The 16117-nt window shown below is 42.3% G+C and overlaps 1 protein-coding gene across 6 annotated transcripts in view; it reads left to right on the forward strand.

The window, feature by feature from the left end:
* LOC116385828 (nuclear factor 1 B-type-like) overlaps nt 1–10371 on the forward strand; it is a 64152-nt gene extending 53781 nt beyond the window's left edge. For 4 of the 6 annotated variants that reach the window (XM_031851576.1, XM_031851574.1, XM_031851577.1 and 1 more), the window contains 2 exons: nt 557–645; nt 4304–10371. In XM_031851576.1, the coding sequence (XP_031707436.1) occupies nt 557–645; nt 4304–4436 (222 nt within the window). In that variant the 3' untranslated portion in view covers nt 4437–10371. The remainder of the gene's footprint in view (nt 1–556; nt 646–4303) is intronic. The other 2 variants (XM_031851578.1, XM_031851579.1) reach the window with 1 other exon arrangement.
* Nucleotides 10372–16117: the final 5746 nt, after the last annotated feature.

Consider the following 16117-nt stretch of genomic DNA (forward strand, 5'->3'; position numbering starts at 1 on the left):
GTGTGTGAGTGTGCTGGTTAAGTTCAGTGTAATTTTGACCCCTAATCAATACAAACAGTTTAGCTAATGAAAAAAGTCTGCATGCTTGAGGGCATGCCTACTCCTTCCTCAATCCAAAAGTGCACTTACAGTGGAGCGATGATTATCGACAGGGTGCATGCATCCAGTGGATTGCATGGCTTCATTTGCTAACCATCTTACAAATGCAAGTAACCCCTCACTACCAATATGATGCCACTCACTTGTGACTAACTAACTCAGTTTTTTTGTTTTTTTACTTCCAGGTTAGCTGTCACCACTAACTGTGATTGCATGCGTTTTTCTTTCTGTCTGTTTTATCCATAGCTTTGATTTCACTGTTATTTTCCCCAGTAAATATTGAATTCCACTATTTTTACATTGTCAGTAGCAGCTAGGACTCGTTTTTTTTGAATAATTGCTGCTCCTGCTCTAGGCTGTTCTGCATGCATTTGTGTATACAGTGTTGAGTTGTAGTGTGATCTGAAGTGAAAGTTGTCTTGGCCCAGTGAACTGACTGCTAGGTTTCAATTGACAGCTGAGGAAGTGTGACTGGAGCGTGACTCAAAACGGCAGGCATTATGGCCCCAGTGCCACTGACGACACTTTGGGGATTACTTGGCAAAGGTAACCTTTTCATTCTTTCATGTCGTCTCTCTGTCTCTCTTACACCACACGAACACACACACACACACACACACACACACACACACACACAGACACACACACACACACACACACACACAGACACACGCACAAACTTCAAACGATAACAGCATATAATGACAGCTTTTCTCAATTTTAGAAATGCACATATAAATTCACATAAAAATCTAATTTGTATGATCTGTGGCTGTGTTACGACTAAAGTGGTATTATTATCCCAGTAATTTATAATTTATTGCTTTTTTATTTTTGTTGTATTTTTTTCCTATTTTAGTTTGTCTCTACTCTGCGACATCATTTTCCAGTTTCCCCCAGAATAATATATATTGAAGAGATTGGTGTGAACGTGTCGAACTTTATTTATTCCAAATTTGAATTTTATTCCAAAGCTTTCCTCTTGGATTCACACCCAACCAATCTCGTTTCATAACACACCTTTTGATGAAGGTAATTAGAACAAATAAAGTGCCACCATGTAGAATAACTGAAGTCATTTCAGGTCAGCTTTTTAGCCACGCGAGGATGTTTTACTTTGCACATTTTAACAAGCTTAGCTTTGTTTGACTTTCTGCTAAAGACGGGCTTTACTCTCGGTAACTTAAAGTTACAGAAAGTCCCCCCCCCCCCCCCCCCTTCACCCCCCCCCTTGCCTCCATACTGTATCTCTCCCTCTCTGGGGGAAAAACCTGAACCATTCCACCATGGCAGGGCGAGCAAGCTGAGCTAAGCTTGTTCCTGTTACGTCTCCCTTTTCCCCTTTTCCATGGAGGTGTAGATCATCTGTGTATGAGAGAGTGTGTGTGTGTGCGTGTGTGTGTGTGTGAGTGTGTGTGTGCAGTGTGTGCCCGCTGAAGTTACAAGCTCTTTTACAAACACACATGCACACAGCAGAACCCCCTTCAATAGGCCTCCTAATAGACCAGCGGAGGTAGCAGAGAAAATGTCCCCTGCAGCAACGCGAGGTCTCTTACTTTACTCGCACAGCAGCTCACTCCTCATTTCGACATGCAAGTGTACAGTAATGAGCACAGATAAAATAGATCCCAACTGAATTTAGTTAATTTTGTTACAAAGACGGGATGGTAATTCCATTCTATTTTTCTTTTCCCCTCTATGATGGATTATTCACGTAAAACCATTCAACATATAGATGGAATCAGTCAGATTTCTCTTTTATCTCGCTTGCCCTTTAAACGGAGCGCTCCGCTATGCCTCTTCAGTACTAGCCCCCAAATTAAAACGCTGCCAGACTCGCATGTTGCCATTGTGCAGGAAATGGGTCAGCAATCCATTAAGATGCCATTAGATAATCTAATTTAGGGAGCTAATCCTTAAACGAAGCACGCTGTATGCCCGGGCTGTGCTGGCAGGGAGTAGAATTAGTGAGATTTGGGAGCTTGGACAAGGCAAGGGGAGGCCATCTTGAAGGTTACCTAAGGAAATATAGCAATCGAGGTCAGATTTTTCTTATCCAGAGCTGCTTGGAGTGCGGGAACATAAAGCAACAACTTGGATGGAGACAAAATATATGGAAATAGTAGCATTTTAAAGCAAATGTTTACCATCTAGGCAGGCAGAGATTACAGCGAAAGGGAGCTGCTTGACAAATTGGAACAACACCCAGAATTCCTGTGAACTGGCACCAAAAAATGCACTTTCAACACGGCCTGTGTGTGATTGCATCATATCAAATAACTTAAAAAGGCACAAGAAGCAAAATATCAATCATTGAAAGATCTGGCTTTCTTTGGATGGAGCCCTCACTTGCTGCATTTTGAGACAGAGTTTGTAGTCAAAGTTCAGTCACGCTAAAAAAAAAGGCAAATCTGCAAGTCTCAATTAATAGTGACGGGAGGATTCCAGCCCCTACTTTGTGATTGAGCCTGATAGTAGAGAAGTTCTTTACATAAAACTCCTGCCCAGCGCAGCTTTAGGTGATGGGATGCAGATACGGACTGACAGCCATCGATTTTAACAAGATTAAAACCGATCTGCCGGTTTAGTGTGCACAAAGGCCCGCGAGTCCGCTTTTGTAGCTGTGTGGTCCCCCTAATGTTAGCCATTACCTGAGAGGAGTCTCGTAAGGACAGGGATGGAAGAAGTGAGGGAGGAAGATAGAAAGAAAGAAAGAAAGCAAAACGTGAAAGCGAGAAAGCTGCAGCCCCTTGGCCACTCTGTGCGCTCTTTGTTCAGCAAGGTAGGAAAAACTTAATCCCCCCTTTCCTGTCGGATGATTTTTGGCAGGGAGAAAGAGAGAAGGAGGAGGGACGAAAGCAGGAGAGAGAGGAGAGCATGAGGACGGGCTGGACAGGGGGAAAAACTCCTAGAGGGGATTAGCCTTGAGGTTGTTTTTAACTCTTTGCGCACTCAAACCCAATCTGAAACTCGAGCGATGTTTGTTGTTATTTTTGAATACATCGTCTCTTCTCGTTCTTTCTTTGTTTGAATCGTTACTGGAGAGACTGACTCTTTTAGGCCACGAGGTGAATTGAATTTGCACTTCCATTGTTTCAAGTAAAAGAGCAGCGACTAGTGATTTGTATAAAATGCAGACTGGTTGATCAGTGGCTTTCATGAACGCAGACAGTGTTGTCCTGTGATGATGCTTCACAAAGAATCACGTCTGTGAAGCAGCATCTTCAGTCTTAAGCCTTGTCCTGTTCGTTTTTGTTACTTTTGAAAACGACTCTCCTCCTTGTCATCCATCTTCTCCCCAAACATTTCTTTTTTTTCTCCACCTCATTTTTCCTCACTGTCTTCGTCCCACCGTCATCCTTCTTTCCCTTCTCTTCTACATCCTGTCTTGATTCCCCCAGGACTTTATCCACTGCTGTTGCTGCACTTCAGCACGTCGATAAACAAAAAGTTAGGTACCGGGGCGAATATGGTCGAAAATGTGCGACACAGGTACTCTCAGACTTAGAGCGGGTGATGTGAGAGGTGGGAGGGTGTCAGATGAGCGCACACTGGGGGCCTGCGGGGGAGAAGCGGGTGGGGGTGGTGGGCTAATTATCTGACATCTACGTAGAGCAGCACCCCACGGGAACAACATGCTGTTTGTTCCCGCTCGCGTTTTCAGTTAGCACCGTTGCTCCCCAGGAACAATCACTGTGTTGTTTTGCCATTAGCGTGAGATGAATAGGGATGGGACAGCTTTGTGTGGGGACCCCCAACCCCCCCTCCCCTCCCCACCCCTCCTCCTCCACCACCACCACCACCAATAGCACTCTCCCCCCTCGTGCTTTTCTATACTGCCATCAATGCAGAGAGGAGGGCCTGCGTCACGGCCCTCTCACATGATGTCCTTCACTCGGAATCAAGTGGAATCACCTCAGCTTAAATTAATGAGCTAGTGCTGCCGTTTCTCTTTTTGTTCGCCCATCTTCTGTCTGAACAAAACAAAAGTAAGACCTTGAGCCTTGATGACTGTCAGCAGAGCAGTGATGCTGTTTGTTAGCGAAGCAGTGTTCAGGATAACTGACAGAAAGAATCTGATTTTGACTAAACTGCACAAACAAGTTAATGGCATGTGACTAATCTCTCCTTCTCTCTCTGTGTCTTTTCCTTCTCTCTCTTTGCCTCCCTCTCTCTCTCTCTCTCTCTCTCTCTCTCTCCGCAGTCCTGGTACCTGGGCGAGCTTAGTTCCATTCCAAGTGTCGAACGGGACTCCGATTCTGCCAACAAATGTCCACCAGAACTACAGCATAAACATCATTGGTGAGCCCCTGGTCCCCGCTGAGACAGGGAACTGAACACACGGAGGCCGGAGGACCCCCACTCCCTCCCCCCTCGGGTGAATGCGTTGACGGGGGTGTTGGCGGTGCCCAGTTAGCACTAAAGGTGTCCGCAGCCATGGATGAAACCAGCAAGCAGCACGAGCTGCACAATCGTCCCCCTCCCAGTCTCGTCCCTTCCATGACCCCCCCCCCCCCCCCCTCCCGTTCCATTTCCCATTAAGGACATTGGCCGCGAAGTGAAGAAGAGGGTCGGTTCAGAGGAAAGAGAAAAAAAGGAAAAGCTTCAGGTCTGCTGACTCCTCGCCCTGCCCAGCCCACACATCCACCACCCACCAGTCAGTTGTTGTGTTTGCAGAACTTTTCAATCCATTCAAATACTGTGATGTATAGATGCCTTAATGTTTTATTGCATGACACTCTAGTCTCTTAGCGGCAATTCCTACTATTTTTCCATGTTGAGGGAAGTTGTACAATCTTGATTCGCATACACACACACACAAGTGAAGAGGTCTGCGTATCGACACCTTCTGCCTGGTGGATGGCTTCCGAGACTCGAAGCTCTCCGATCAGACCTCTTGAAAAGAGGCTTTCCCTCGTCAAACGATTCACTGTGTACACCATAGGAACAAAAAAAAAAATTGTGAATTCAGAGTGTTTCTTTTGATTTTGATTTCAGTTTACTGTGATACGACTCTTTGTTCAGAAAAAAAATGTGTTGACTTTGTTTATTCTTAACTACTACTTACTTCAAGAATTAACGTAAATGCTTACGGAAAGAGTTGAGAACTCTCGGTGCGGTTTTCAAAAAACACTAAACGTTTGGCTTGAGATTGGACCCCTCATTAAAGAATTTGCAACTCCTTTACAAAAGGATTTAAAAAGACGGAGAATAAGAAAATCTCGATAGAGGCAAGTGCAATTGAATTTTTGAAGGGAAGCTATCAGTCTGTCAGCCCTAAGACTCTAAAGGAATGGGGGATAAATATTAAATGGTTTTATGGGTAAAATGTTGAAGAAAACATTTGAATTTGATTTCAGTCACATAATCCGTCTTCTCACATGAGAACAACATCAGGCGGCAGTTGAAGGCAAGCACTAAGCTACCTGTTCAGCGCTGAGCAAAACCAGCACTTCTTTTGAGCCCTTCCCATCATTATGGGGAGTTTTTTTTAATTTATTTTAGGTAAAAAAAAATAACCGAACATAAGAAAAGAAGCGAGACACACATAGTGTATAAAAATGGCATTTCATGTTTTTTTTTTTATTTGTAAATGTTCACGATAATATCAAGAGCATTATGCATTTGGGCCATCAGCTTCTAAAGCTTGTGTTTACAAAAAAAATATAAGGAATGCAAAGTGTTTATCCATGGAAATGTACAATTCATGCAAATGTACAGTAGGCTTTCTGTATAAAGCTACAGTTTGTGCAAGGGTTAATAACTCTGCAGTGGAAGAGGTTGAAAACTGAAATTATGAATCCAGGTGGTGGCAAATCCCTGAAATCTAGAATTGTGCACGGCATGTTCACAGCCATTGCCTCTCCAGTCCGGACGTATTTATACAAGGAAAATCTCTCCAATACTCTTAATTTGCACGATGACATATAGTCCACATTACGTGCCTTGCCTTTGAATATAGAGACATCACTACACTTGTTTTTGCTGCATTTATCATTATAGAAAGAAATTAACAATTTTATGATAAGAATTGTTTTGTACTCTGAATGAAATTATTGATTTTTAACTTTACGTACTACTCTATCTCACAGTTGCATTGCATATCAAGGCTGTGTGTAGTTGCCGTTCTAAAGTTTGTAATCAACCAGCGTTTTTTTTTCTTTCAGTATTTTGGTGGTTTTTCTAATAACCTGTCATCTTTTGTTTTCCTTGTTTTTCAATGCTCATTTTGTTCATCTTCCAATTACTATTGTGGAGGGTGGAATTCAGAATTATGAAAATTATGCAATACCAAGTTTTGCCTATGTAGGTAGTGCTTATAGATGCGTCAATTATTAGAGGCTAGTTTGGAGATAGACAATATTGTAATGCATTTATTTTGTTGATATCGTTGTTTGTCGTTGTTGTTGTTGTTGATGATGTTGTTGTTGTTGTTGTGGGTGTTTTCCTTTTTTATTGACCAAAGTGGGGACTGCTTTCTATGCAGTTTATGACAAGGTCTTTTTTTTTTCTTTAGCATATAGGCCTACCGAATGACGGTGAGACGTGTCCCAGTGTATTTTTGAATTCGGGAGTTTTAGGGGGAGGGGCGGTATTTCTTCCAGAAGTAAAAATGCACCCTTGGTCTTTCTACGACTGCAAAGTCACTGATTGGTCGACTGTGACTCTTACTTTCAACTTTCCACCTGGGGTGCTAGCATGTGACCTTGAAGGAGCTCATTCTTTTTCAGAGGAGAGACGGCTTGACTTGAGTATGACAATCATTTTAAGGAATCATTTTTGCGTAGAATCCCATCCTCTCATAAATCCCTCGAAAAGCCGCAACTGACGACAATTACTGTTGCACGCTCGTATCGAATACCACGGCGTACTATTCTAAGCGTCACCGAATGCAATTCCCAAGTAGATGCCTTAAACACATCAGTGAAGTGGCCTGTGACCTGCGCAACAATCACACACCGACTAATGCTAGTGAGACCTGTCCAAATCAGTTCCAGACAGGCTCAAGCAAGCCTTTAGAAAGTATTTTATAAGGAGTAGATTTGTATAAATGTATATACGATGTGCACATATGTCAATTCCTGAGACACTTCCCCCAGCAGAAAGCCCAGTAGAGTATGTTGAAGTAAATATTAGAGCCACAGAAGCGTGGTATTGTCCAGTGGCCCAGTAGAAGCTTAAATAGAATCCACTAGAAGAAAAAAAAATAGCACTTAACTAGCACATAGGCAATCGTCTTCTTCCCCCGTTCAGTGTTTTGAACCTAGTCTTAAACTAAATCTCTCAGGCGTATTACTGGGCATTATTTATATAATCATTATCTTACCATTTTTCATGTAAAGACAACATCAATACGACTTTTCTCACAGTGAGAGCAGCACCTCCAATGCTGCTATGACACCTTTTGCACTCTTTCCCCACAATCGTGAAAGAAATGTTCCCCTCGGAGAGACGGTAGTACCGGGAGCTCTCCCGCTGTAGTTAGCGGAGGGCTAAGAAGCGGAAAAACATTTTTTAAAGTAATCCTCAAGTCAAGCTCTGTCTCTCCGTCTTCACCCAGATATCTTATGCAGAGAAACAAATTGAAAAAGTCACCCCGTTCTATGTGCACTGTTCTGTCTTCTTTTGTTGTTTTATTCTTTTATTTTTGTTCTTTTAAAAAGAAAAACTACAAGTGCTTTTTAGCCTTTGGCCATTGGAGACCCCACTGACGTGCATTGTCCCCAAGTGTGTTTGTGAGTGGGTGTGTGTGTGTGTGTGTGTGAGTGATAAATGTGTCAGGGTCACTGTGCTGTTGGTGTTTATTTGAATAGGAGATTGTACATAAAGGTAAATATCCTGAGTGCGTCAATAGCAGTAGTCTGTGGGCTTGAACTCTGCTTTGGTAGCATGAGCGTTCGTATGCATGCGCGCGCGCGTGTGTGTGTGTGTGTGACTTTGTGAGCTGGATGTGTGATCGAGTGCCTCTGACACAAAACAATGAGAGAAGATGAGGGTCTTTCTATTGAAAAAAAAAAAAAGCCTGCCATGGGACAGGAGTTTGTACACTGTAAACTTTCTCGAGAGTTCTCCTCTTAAGCCCTTATTTGTAAATCTTCAATTCTGGGGGAAAATAAGTCAATTCCATTTTAGGAAAAAAAAAAAAAAAAGCAAATTTAATTTGGGTTTTTCTTTTGGAGGCTGGATTTGAGTTAGAACTCTCCAGGTTTTCCCAATTAGTAGAGTCTAAAGTGTTTTCATCAGTTGTGTTCCTGTATGTAAAGTAAAAAAGGGGGGAAATATTCTATACAGACATAAATATTAAAAAACAACAATGAAGGCTTTTTTTTATTATATCTTGTTATTATTTCTGATCTTGGTTAGTGCTTAGATATTTCCATTTGGGAAACACTTCATTAATATTTGAATTGTTGTTCTTCCCTTAGCGTGGCCATAGCAAGTGTGATATGATTTAACTCTTTTTTTTGGGGTGTGAATTCTTGTCCAACAAGATCTTGGTGTGAGTGTGTTTCTTGTAGCAGCTGGGGGTGTATTCACTTAACCAGTAGAAAAGGCCCCAGATTGCACCTGACCTAAAGCGAGAAGCAGGGTAAAATCCGTAGTGACAAACTTCCTCGATTAATCTATGAGACGGTTTCTTTTTTTCTTTCTTTTCAGAGGAAATGTTGCAAGACGACATAGATCGGATTTGGGCCGGCCAATTTTGAGCCGTCTGCTTTGCTCATATGCAGACGACTCTCTGAAATATCTCTTTAAAATTCAGTAAGACCATCTAGGCATTGCTCATTTTGCACATTCCACATGCTGTCAATGCCTGATAGGATTTGGGAAACACTTCATTCACACTACAAACAAACATTACTTTAACTGCAGGTGCTTCAGAATAGGGTACTGTACCTTCCAGTTGATAATAGCTAGTGTATTTGCGCATTGGTTAAGTTTTTCTATTGCTACACAGGGTGTGATTGTAGTCTGTCAAAACGTTCTTGTAACTTTACAAAATTGTAATCAATGTTCCACCCACCAGAAAGAGCCGTATTTAAGTCAGATTTGACACTCGCAGCAACCTTTTTTTAGAAAGTATTATGTCGTTGATCACTACGATCATCGAGAAACAGGACAACTTTATGGCACTCACGCAATATGTGCGATTTTCCTTTTATCAGAATGTCACGCACTCTGTGGGGACTGAGAGGGCGAATGCATGCAGACTTAGAGGAAAAGATTAGAACTTCATTTCCATCCTACATGAGCAATACACACCTTCCATATATGTTGGCTGGCTGCTAGTCACTTGGCATCAGGTTACTATAAAACATAAAAACCAGCATTTCTACAGGATGTAATATTCACCAAAAGAAGACAAAAAGATAGCAATGCAGTGCCTGTTCAAGCTGTCTATTGTATATAATTGTAAAATGTGATAGACTTACTTTCATATGTGACAAGAAAAACACCATCACACAGAACCGAATGTTGCAAACTCATTTAGAAATATGCTCTTTATTACTTTTTTGATATTTTTTTTGTTTGTTGCGATTTATTAATTATGTCAGCACACAATGCCCACATCAAGCTTGTTCAAAATGTGAGAGGAAATCTTTTCTTTTTCTTCTTTTTTTCTTTTCGGGAGGGGCAGTGGGGATCAGTGCTACAATAAGAGCAGTGAAAGGATGAACCAATGTCTTTTCTTAAGATTACTCATCAGTTTTCTCTGCAGGGCTGGTTTATCTTTTGGGTCTTGTGGCACTTTTACGTCCCTCTGCGCACACATTTCGACTTCATGAATCATGGTGGAATTATATATAACGAACAACAACAACAACACCAACAAAACAATATGTAAACAGTCTCCAGTAGTGATCGTAGTTACACTGCAAGTGTGTGCAAAGGTCTATGTATGTATCTGAATGTACGTTTTAGAGGACTTTTTGGAAACCTTTTTTGTTTTTTATCTTTTCATTGACAGTTTAGGAGCCACAGGTGTCCATTGTGAACTGTATAGCGAAGGCCTTGATATCCCTTTTTTTATTGATTTTAGAAATGCCGAGCATTAGGCGATGCCTTCAAGCTGGTTACATTTGGTGCAGGGGCTAAAATTGCCACAAGATTAAAATCAGTGTAAATAAAGGCTCAACTTTTTGTGATTGTTACTGTTATATCCAGCCTATACTGCTAGCAGCTGTTTTTACTGCAGTCAATTACTGGAAGTGGATATATTTCCTATGCAAAACTGTTTAAACAATAAAATGAGCTATGCTACAAAAATGACTTTTCTGCCGTGGCTCTTTCTTGTGTTTGTTTTCTTATATGTGATTTTGAATGATTGCAATTTGAGGCCTAAATATAAAAGTTCCTGTTTGAGGTCTGACATCAGATTCAGTCTATGTGGGATGTTCAGTATAAACTGTCACATTTCTGTGTTCAAGCAGTTGGCTGAAAGTTGTCAAATCATTGAATTGCTGGAGTGGAGAGTAGGTCTGTGGCCTAATCCCAGGTTCATTCCTCCCATGTGAAATGTATCTTCGAATAAATACATCAAAATAAAACGGCCGAATCACAAAGGGTTTGATATTTAACGCCGCGCTCTGCGAAAGCTTGTTGGAAGAAACGTCTCTAACACACTGCCTTGAAATTCAGGCATCATGTAATTGATTTGGCGATATCCTGCCGTAACGTCATCTCATTTTTATTACTTTTATAAGTGGAATTCTGTGGTACTCAGGTCCATCTGAAGCCACAGAGCTGCCACCTGTGCTGTCAAATACATGTTTACTTAGCAGCTCTTTCTTCAAAATAGAGTCTGGTTATAAAATATTCACAGCGTTGAATGTTTCCCATGAATATATTATTTTGAGATTTTTTCTTCCAAGTTAAGAGAAGAGGGTTACAATAATAAGGCTTGCGAGGGTCTTGCCTTTTTCTTTTTAGATTCAACCCAGTTATTTCCATACAGTGCCTAAAACAGATGAGAGGAACTGACTATTCGTATAAGAGTGATAACTGGCTGTAACGTTCAGGATCACCTAACTCAGGAAAGTCTCTGAGAGAGCAAAACAAGGTGAGTAATTGCTGCCGAGGTGGAATGAGGACATTGCCAAATCAGGAAAGACGAAACCTGACTTTAAGTATTAAACTAATTGGATTTCGTTGATTCTCAGAAGTGTGTCTGTGACAGTTTTCCCTGAAAGTAAACATTGGATTTCATGTCCTGGAGCGATCCCATGACCCAACATACCCGTGCTCCACCGTGGTATTACTCCAGCTAATCTACTGTAATACCCCGATCCCTGAGGAATGGGAGACAGACTACATTGTTTGGACCACAGCAGTCTGCTGGGGCCTTGGAGGGTCATGCAAGGTAACATCCATCTGGGTCACTGTGTCAAGTACATGAAGCTCTGATCTCGTAAGCCTTTCTAATGGGATTGAGGACATTGAAAAAGGCAAAAGTCCGTCTAAAGCGGCAATTAAGTCTCATTACGGGCCTGTGCGATGGGCTCAGGGCTCAGCTGGACACTTGATGACAACAACGGGCACCGTCAGCGGCCCACGAGTCCAAGCACCCACAAGACCAGGGGCGCCCTCCTAATGGTCGGTTGGGGCAGTGCATGCGGCATATTGAGCACAGAAAAGCCCACCTGGCCTGGGGCACAAACCGGAGTTCATTTGGCTATCATTAAAGAGGACCAACTATGTGGCACGCTGATATAAAATTACCCGATCTATAATGGTAATCATCATGCCATTTATCAAAATTGGCCAGTTGAGTCAACATCTGGCTTCAATAGGGGGCTCTAGTCAGTGAGGGTCTTGGCAGCATCTTGTACCCTACATATTTTCCACTCTCTTTTATCAAGGCCTGCTGTCAGTGATTTGACGAAGCTAAATAGATGATGATTTGGCCCTATTATGTTTCGCAGGGCTCAAGCAAAGGGGATTTGTTGATTGCCTTTGTGTTTGTCCAGTTTTTTTTTCTTCCTTCCTCTATACCCTCATGGATTCAGGAGAGGTAACGGCGCCTTGTGGTTCTCCGACATGCATCTGACTGCATACCAAAGAGAGGATGGGGGGGGCACAGTGAGTACTCTCACACAACCCTGTGAGTGCAGAGGCTGGACTGGGCTGTTGGACACGAGCCAATGCCAGCACAAAGAATTCTGTCACATCCCCAAGTTTTATGGGAGAGTATAATATTCATCTCGTGCGCTGTTGGAATAAGGTAATTCATTTATCTGATCCTTTCGTCTTTTGGCATCAAAGTACGAGTGTAATGCACTTTATCTAGCAGGAAGTCATTAAAGCGAAATTTGAGCAGATTTTCTTTATTGGTCTATGACTGAGAGAAAGATTTATGTCGTTAGTGTTTGGTGCCGACAATGTGCAGCACATGATTTCGATACAAAAACAAAACAAAACATTTAACTTTTTTGAAATAGATAAAAAATCTCATATGTTTCTCTTTGAAAATAAATCCGCAAAAGAAGAGGTTTCAGTACCCAAGACTCCACTTAAAGGATTAGTTCAACATCTTGGGAAATAAATAAAAAACAAAGTGTACAAAGAGACAAGTTGTGGTTTTAGGGGGGTAGCAGCTAGTTGTAGCTAGCTGTTTCCCCATGGTTCCAGTATTTATGCTAAGCTAAGCTAACCATCCTAGCTGTATTTTCGTATTTAAAGGACACATATAAGTGAATAAGTATTTTCCTTCACTAACTAATATTTGGAGATATCTAAAGGGCAAAACAATTTCACGTGAGCCCGTCTCTTCCGAAGAAGAACTTTCGCCTTTGTGAGGGAACACACAAGACATCAGACAACAGCTCGTGTCTGTTTGCAAAAATGTAGTTGAAGAGAGCGTGGGGAATAAAAGAGGGCTGTCTGAAAATGCACTAGTCCTAAATAGTACTCTCAGCTCTGTGTATTCCCACACAAATTTGCATAAATTTCATAGTCTAAGTCATGGGCTGTGGCTGGAGCGTGTTATTAGTCTATCTTTACGTGGTAGTACAGGCCGATCACACTGAGGGGTTGTTGTTATCTCATTGAAAGCACCCTGGTATTACACCCGGCGGATTGAGAGTGGGTCTTAAGATCGTGGGATTTGTTCACATATTAAAGCATGTCTGTTTGGATGTGCGGAAAAAAGAAACAGGTGTTCAGTGCTTGTGTGTGTGTGAGAGAGAGAGAGAGGAAGCGAACTCATGTGTGCGTCTTTGTGTTGCCCCCCCCCCCACACCCCCACCCACCCCCTGTGATGTTTATTCGTAAGCATACAAGCACATAGGATGAGAACGCTCCGTTCATATGTGTGTGCTGTGTGTGTGTGTGTGTGTGTGTGTGTGTGTGTGTGTACATGTGTGTTTTTGTGTGTGTATGACTTGACAGAGGGGTGGGGGTGCTTTATTGAAAAGTGCTCCTCTCCTCCCCTGTTCAACATGCTGGATTAGCACCAGCAGTTTCCCATGGAGCTGTTCCCTCCCAGCCCCCTGGCCATTTGCATAAGGCGCAGACAGGCGGAGATGTGACAAACAAACCTGGCACACACACACCGCCGGCTGCCTCCTTTACATGAACTCTTTCTACATGTTCTGTCGCCACGGCAAGAAAGAGACACAAGACGGAGCTCAGGCAAACCCACCTGCGTACACTTTGTACCATAAATGACCTTGTGTCTGAGTTCAATCTGTACAGCGTAAGTAAAATGGATCTGGGGTTTGAGGCCTGGATTCCTGCTGGTGATCACAGTGATTCACATGTAAAGAAAAGCAAAGGGTTGAAGGAGGTGAGACAGGCTTTCATTGCTCTGTCATTTGGACAAAACTCCCCTGAATCAAAGTATCCTCCCCCCTCGTTTTTCTCTTCCTCCAAGATGGTAATGTTCACCTTACAACATCTTTACAGTACTGTAGCTACATACCACAGCTCTCTGCACTGCTGTCCGGCCGCCAAGTTCCCATCAAGCTCCTGATTTATGGCGCTTGATGCATTCCTTGGCCCTGGCGAGGAGGCAGTTTAGCTGAAATATGAGAAGAGATGCAGAGAACACACTCAAAGTGTGTTCCAGTTTAGCCTGCCTGTGCACTCCGAAGTGCCGTAGAACTTTGTCCGTGCGAAACCTGAGAGACAGCTTGGGAGATTTTTTTATATATATATCTGTCGATGGCAAAATATTTCAGCAATGTGGAACGGTCTGTCCGCCTCATCGGCATGTCGTGTTGGGGTGATAACAAAAAGAAGAACTGTAACCCAGCTGTCATGAAGCCCACAAGACCCCCTTTTGTCGGTTGTGACAAGCAGCATTTAGCCTCCTAAATTACATTTGGGATTAGAAATGTTGACTGCAACTCTGTGCCTTTTCCTGCCCACTTACATGTAGAAAATTACATGCAGGTGTAAGAAGGAAAAAAGATCAACTTTAATGTAGTATTTTGCTGTAAATGGCTTTCTTGCTTGTGCGGTAAAGACCTATAATCAATCATAAAGGCTTCAAGTAGCTGTTTGTCTTCATTTGAGTCGAAATGTATGGAATTGCTGATAAATCTGATAAACAGCAACAGACATTTCTGAAAAAAACGGACGAGTCAGTATATGAAGCATTGACCCAGCATTGCTTTGTCCACTCCCAAGTTACAACAGTGTGATTACATGCTTTATTAAGTGCTGAAGTGCTCTCCCTGAGTAAAAGCAGATGTCACCACAAGGTCTGTCACTGAGTCTGGATCGGGCTGCCTGTGGTCAGTGTCTCAGCCCGCTTGTAGCTCCCTGTGGTTTCCCATCAATTGAGCACACAAAATCATCACCAAATAGAGCGAGTAAAAATACAGACCAACAAAGTTTTTTTTTTACATCACTGCACGTTTATATTACCCTGAACATGTACAACATCAGCATACAGTGTGCTAGAAATAAAAAAAACTGCACCATACTTTGTTCAGCAAGAAGCCTTTGTTGTTATTTTTTTAAACTAAGTATATAATACTTATACAACTACCACACTACTGATGAGACACACACTACATCCCTCCAGCTCAGGGTTGCTGGTCTGGATATCAGTCTGGCCTTTGACCTCTATGTTAGGAGAGCAAATAAATGGTTTCCATATTATGCCACATTTTATCCCATCACTGTGCATACTCATAACTCTGACACTTCTATTTTAACTTATAAAAATCAATCTTTGTGCAACAGTCACCTGACTGGCATTTATGCTAACTAGACATTTACATTAATGTTCACTGGATGAATGTAAGACTTTTGTCTATTTTTGACTCGTGTCTTGCTTCTTTCTGGTTTCCGGCTTTCGACTGGCCTCAAGTTGATTGCCTTGATTTGAAACACCTGTCCTCGTTAGTGTAGATGCCAGTCAGGTGACTGTTGTTCTCATCCCGAAGAAGGCTGTTTGCTGAACCGGCTGTCTCTGTGAGTTATGCGTGGGGAAGTTTTTGCTCTCTCCAGAATAGGTGAGTTTCCCCCCTCATCACTTCACACTGTACCATATTGGCATACATCACGTTAAACCACATCACATCGGCAGTTTGTCAGTAGTGCGCACCAACACCTTCGTGACCAACAGAGGTAAGGAGCGGGCCTTTTATCATGCTTTGTCTGAGCTTCATGGTAGTCCTTAGGACGAAGGATAGCGGCAACATGTGAGTAAAACGCCCAAAAAAAGACACTTTGCACCAAAAACAATAAATGTGGATATGAAGGCAACATTTTTACCTTTTTATATAGCACACTACAGCATCATGTCTGAGAAAGAAATCTAGGAAATGTGGTATCGGAATCATTCAAGGCTGATGTATCAACATATGTCAATTCTTAGAATAAGTGGTGTGCTCCCTGTGTTTCCCAACACTTGGAGAGAACAATGGTCAGGATTTACCTACCAACCATAGTATGAATTAATCATTGCACATCTGCAAGTGTGTATGCTCATTTTGGTGCCTGTTAATGTTTGTTGACTCGTGTGTGTGTGTGTGTGTGTGTGTGTGTGTGTGTGTGTGTGTGTGTG

The sequence above is a fragment of the Anarrhichthys ocellatus genome, unplaced genomic scaffold (assembly GCF_004355925.1).
Source record: "Anarrhichthys ocellatus isolate YVR2014 unplaced genomic scaffold, GSC_Weel_1.0 scaffold11, whole genome shotgun sequence".
Lineage (NCBI taxonomy): Eukaryota > Metazoa > Chordata > Actinopteri > Perciformes > Anarhichadidae > Anarrhichthys > Anarrhichthys ocellatus.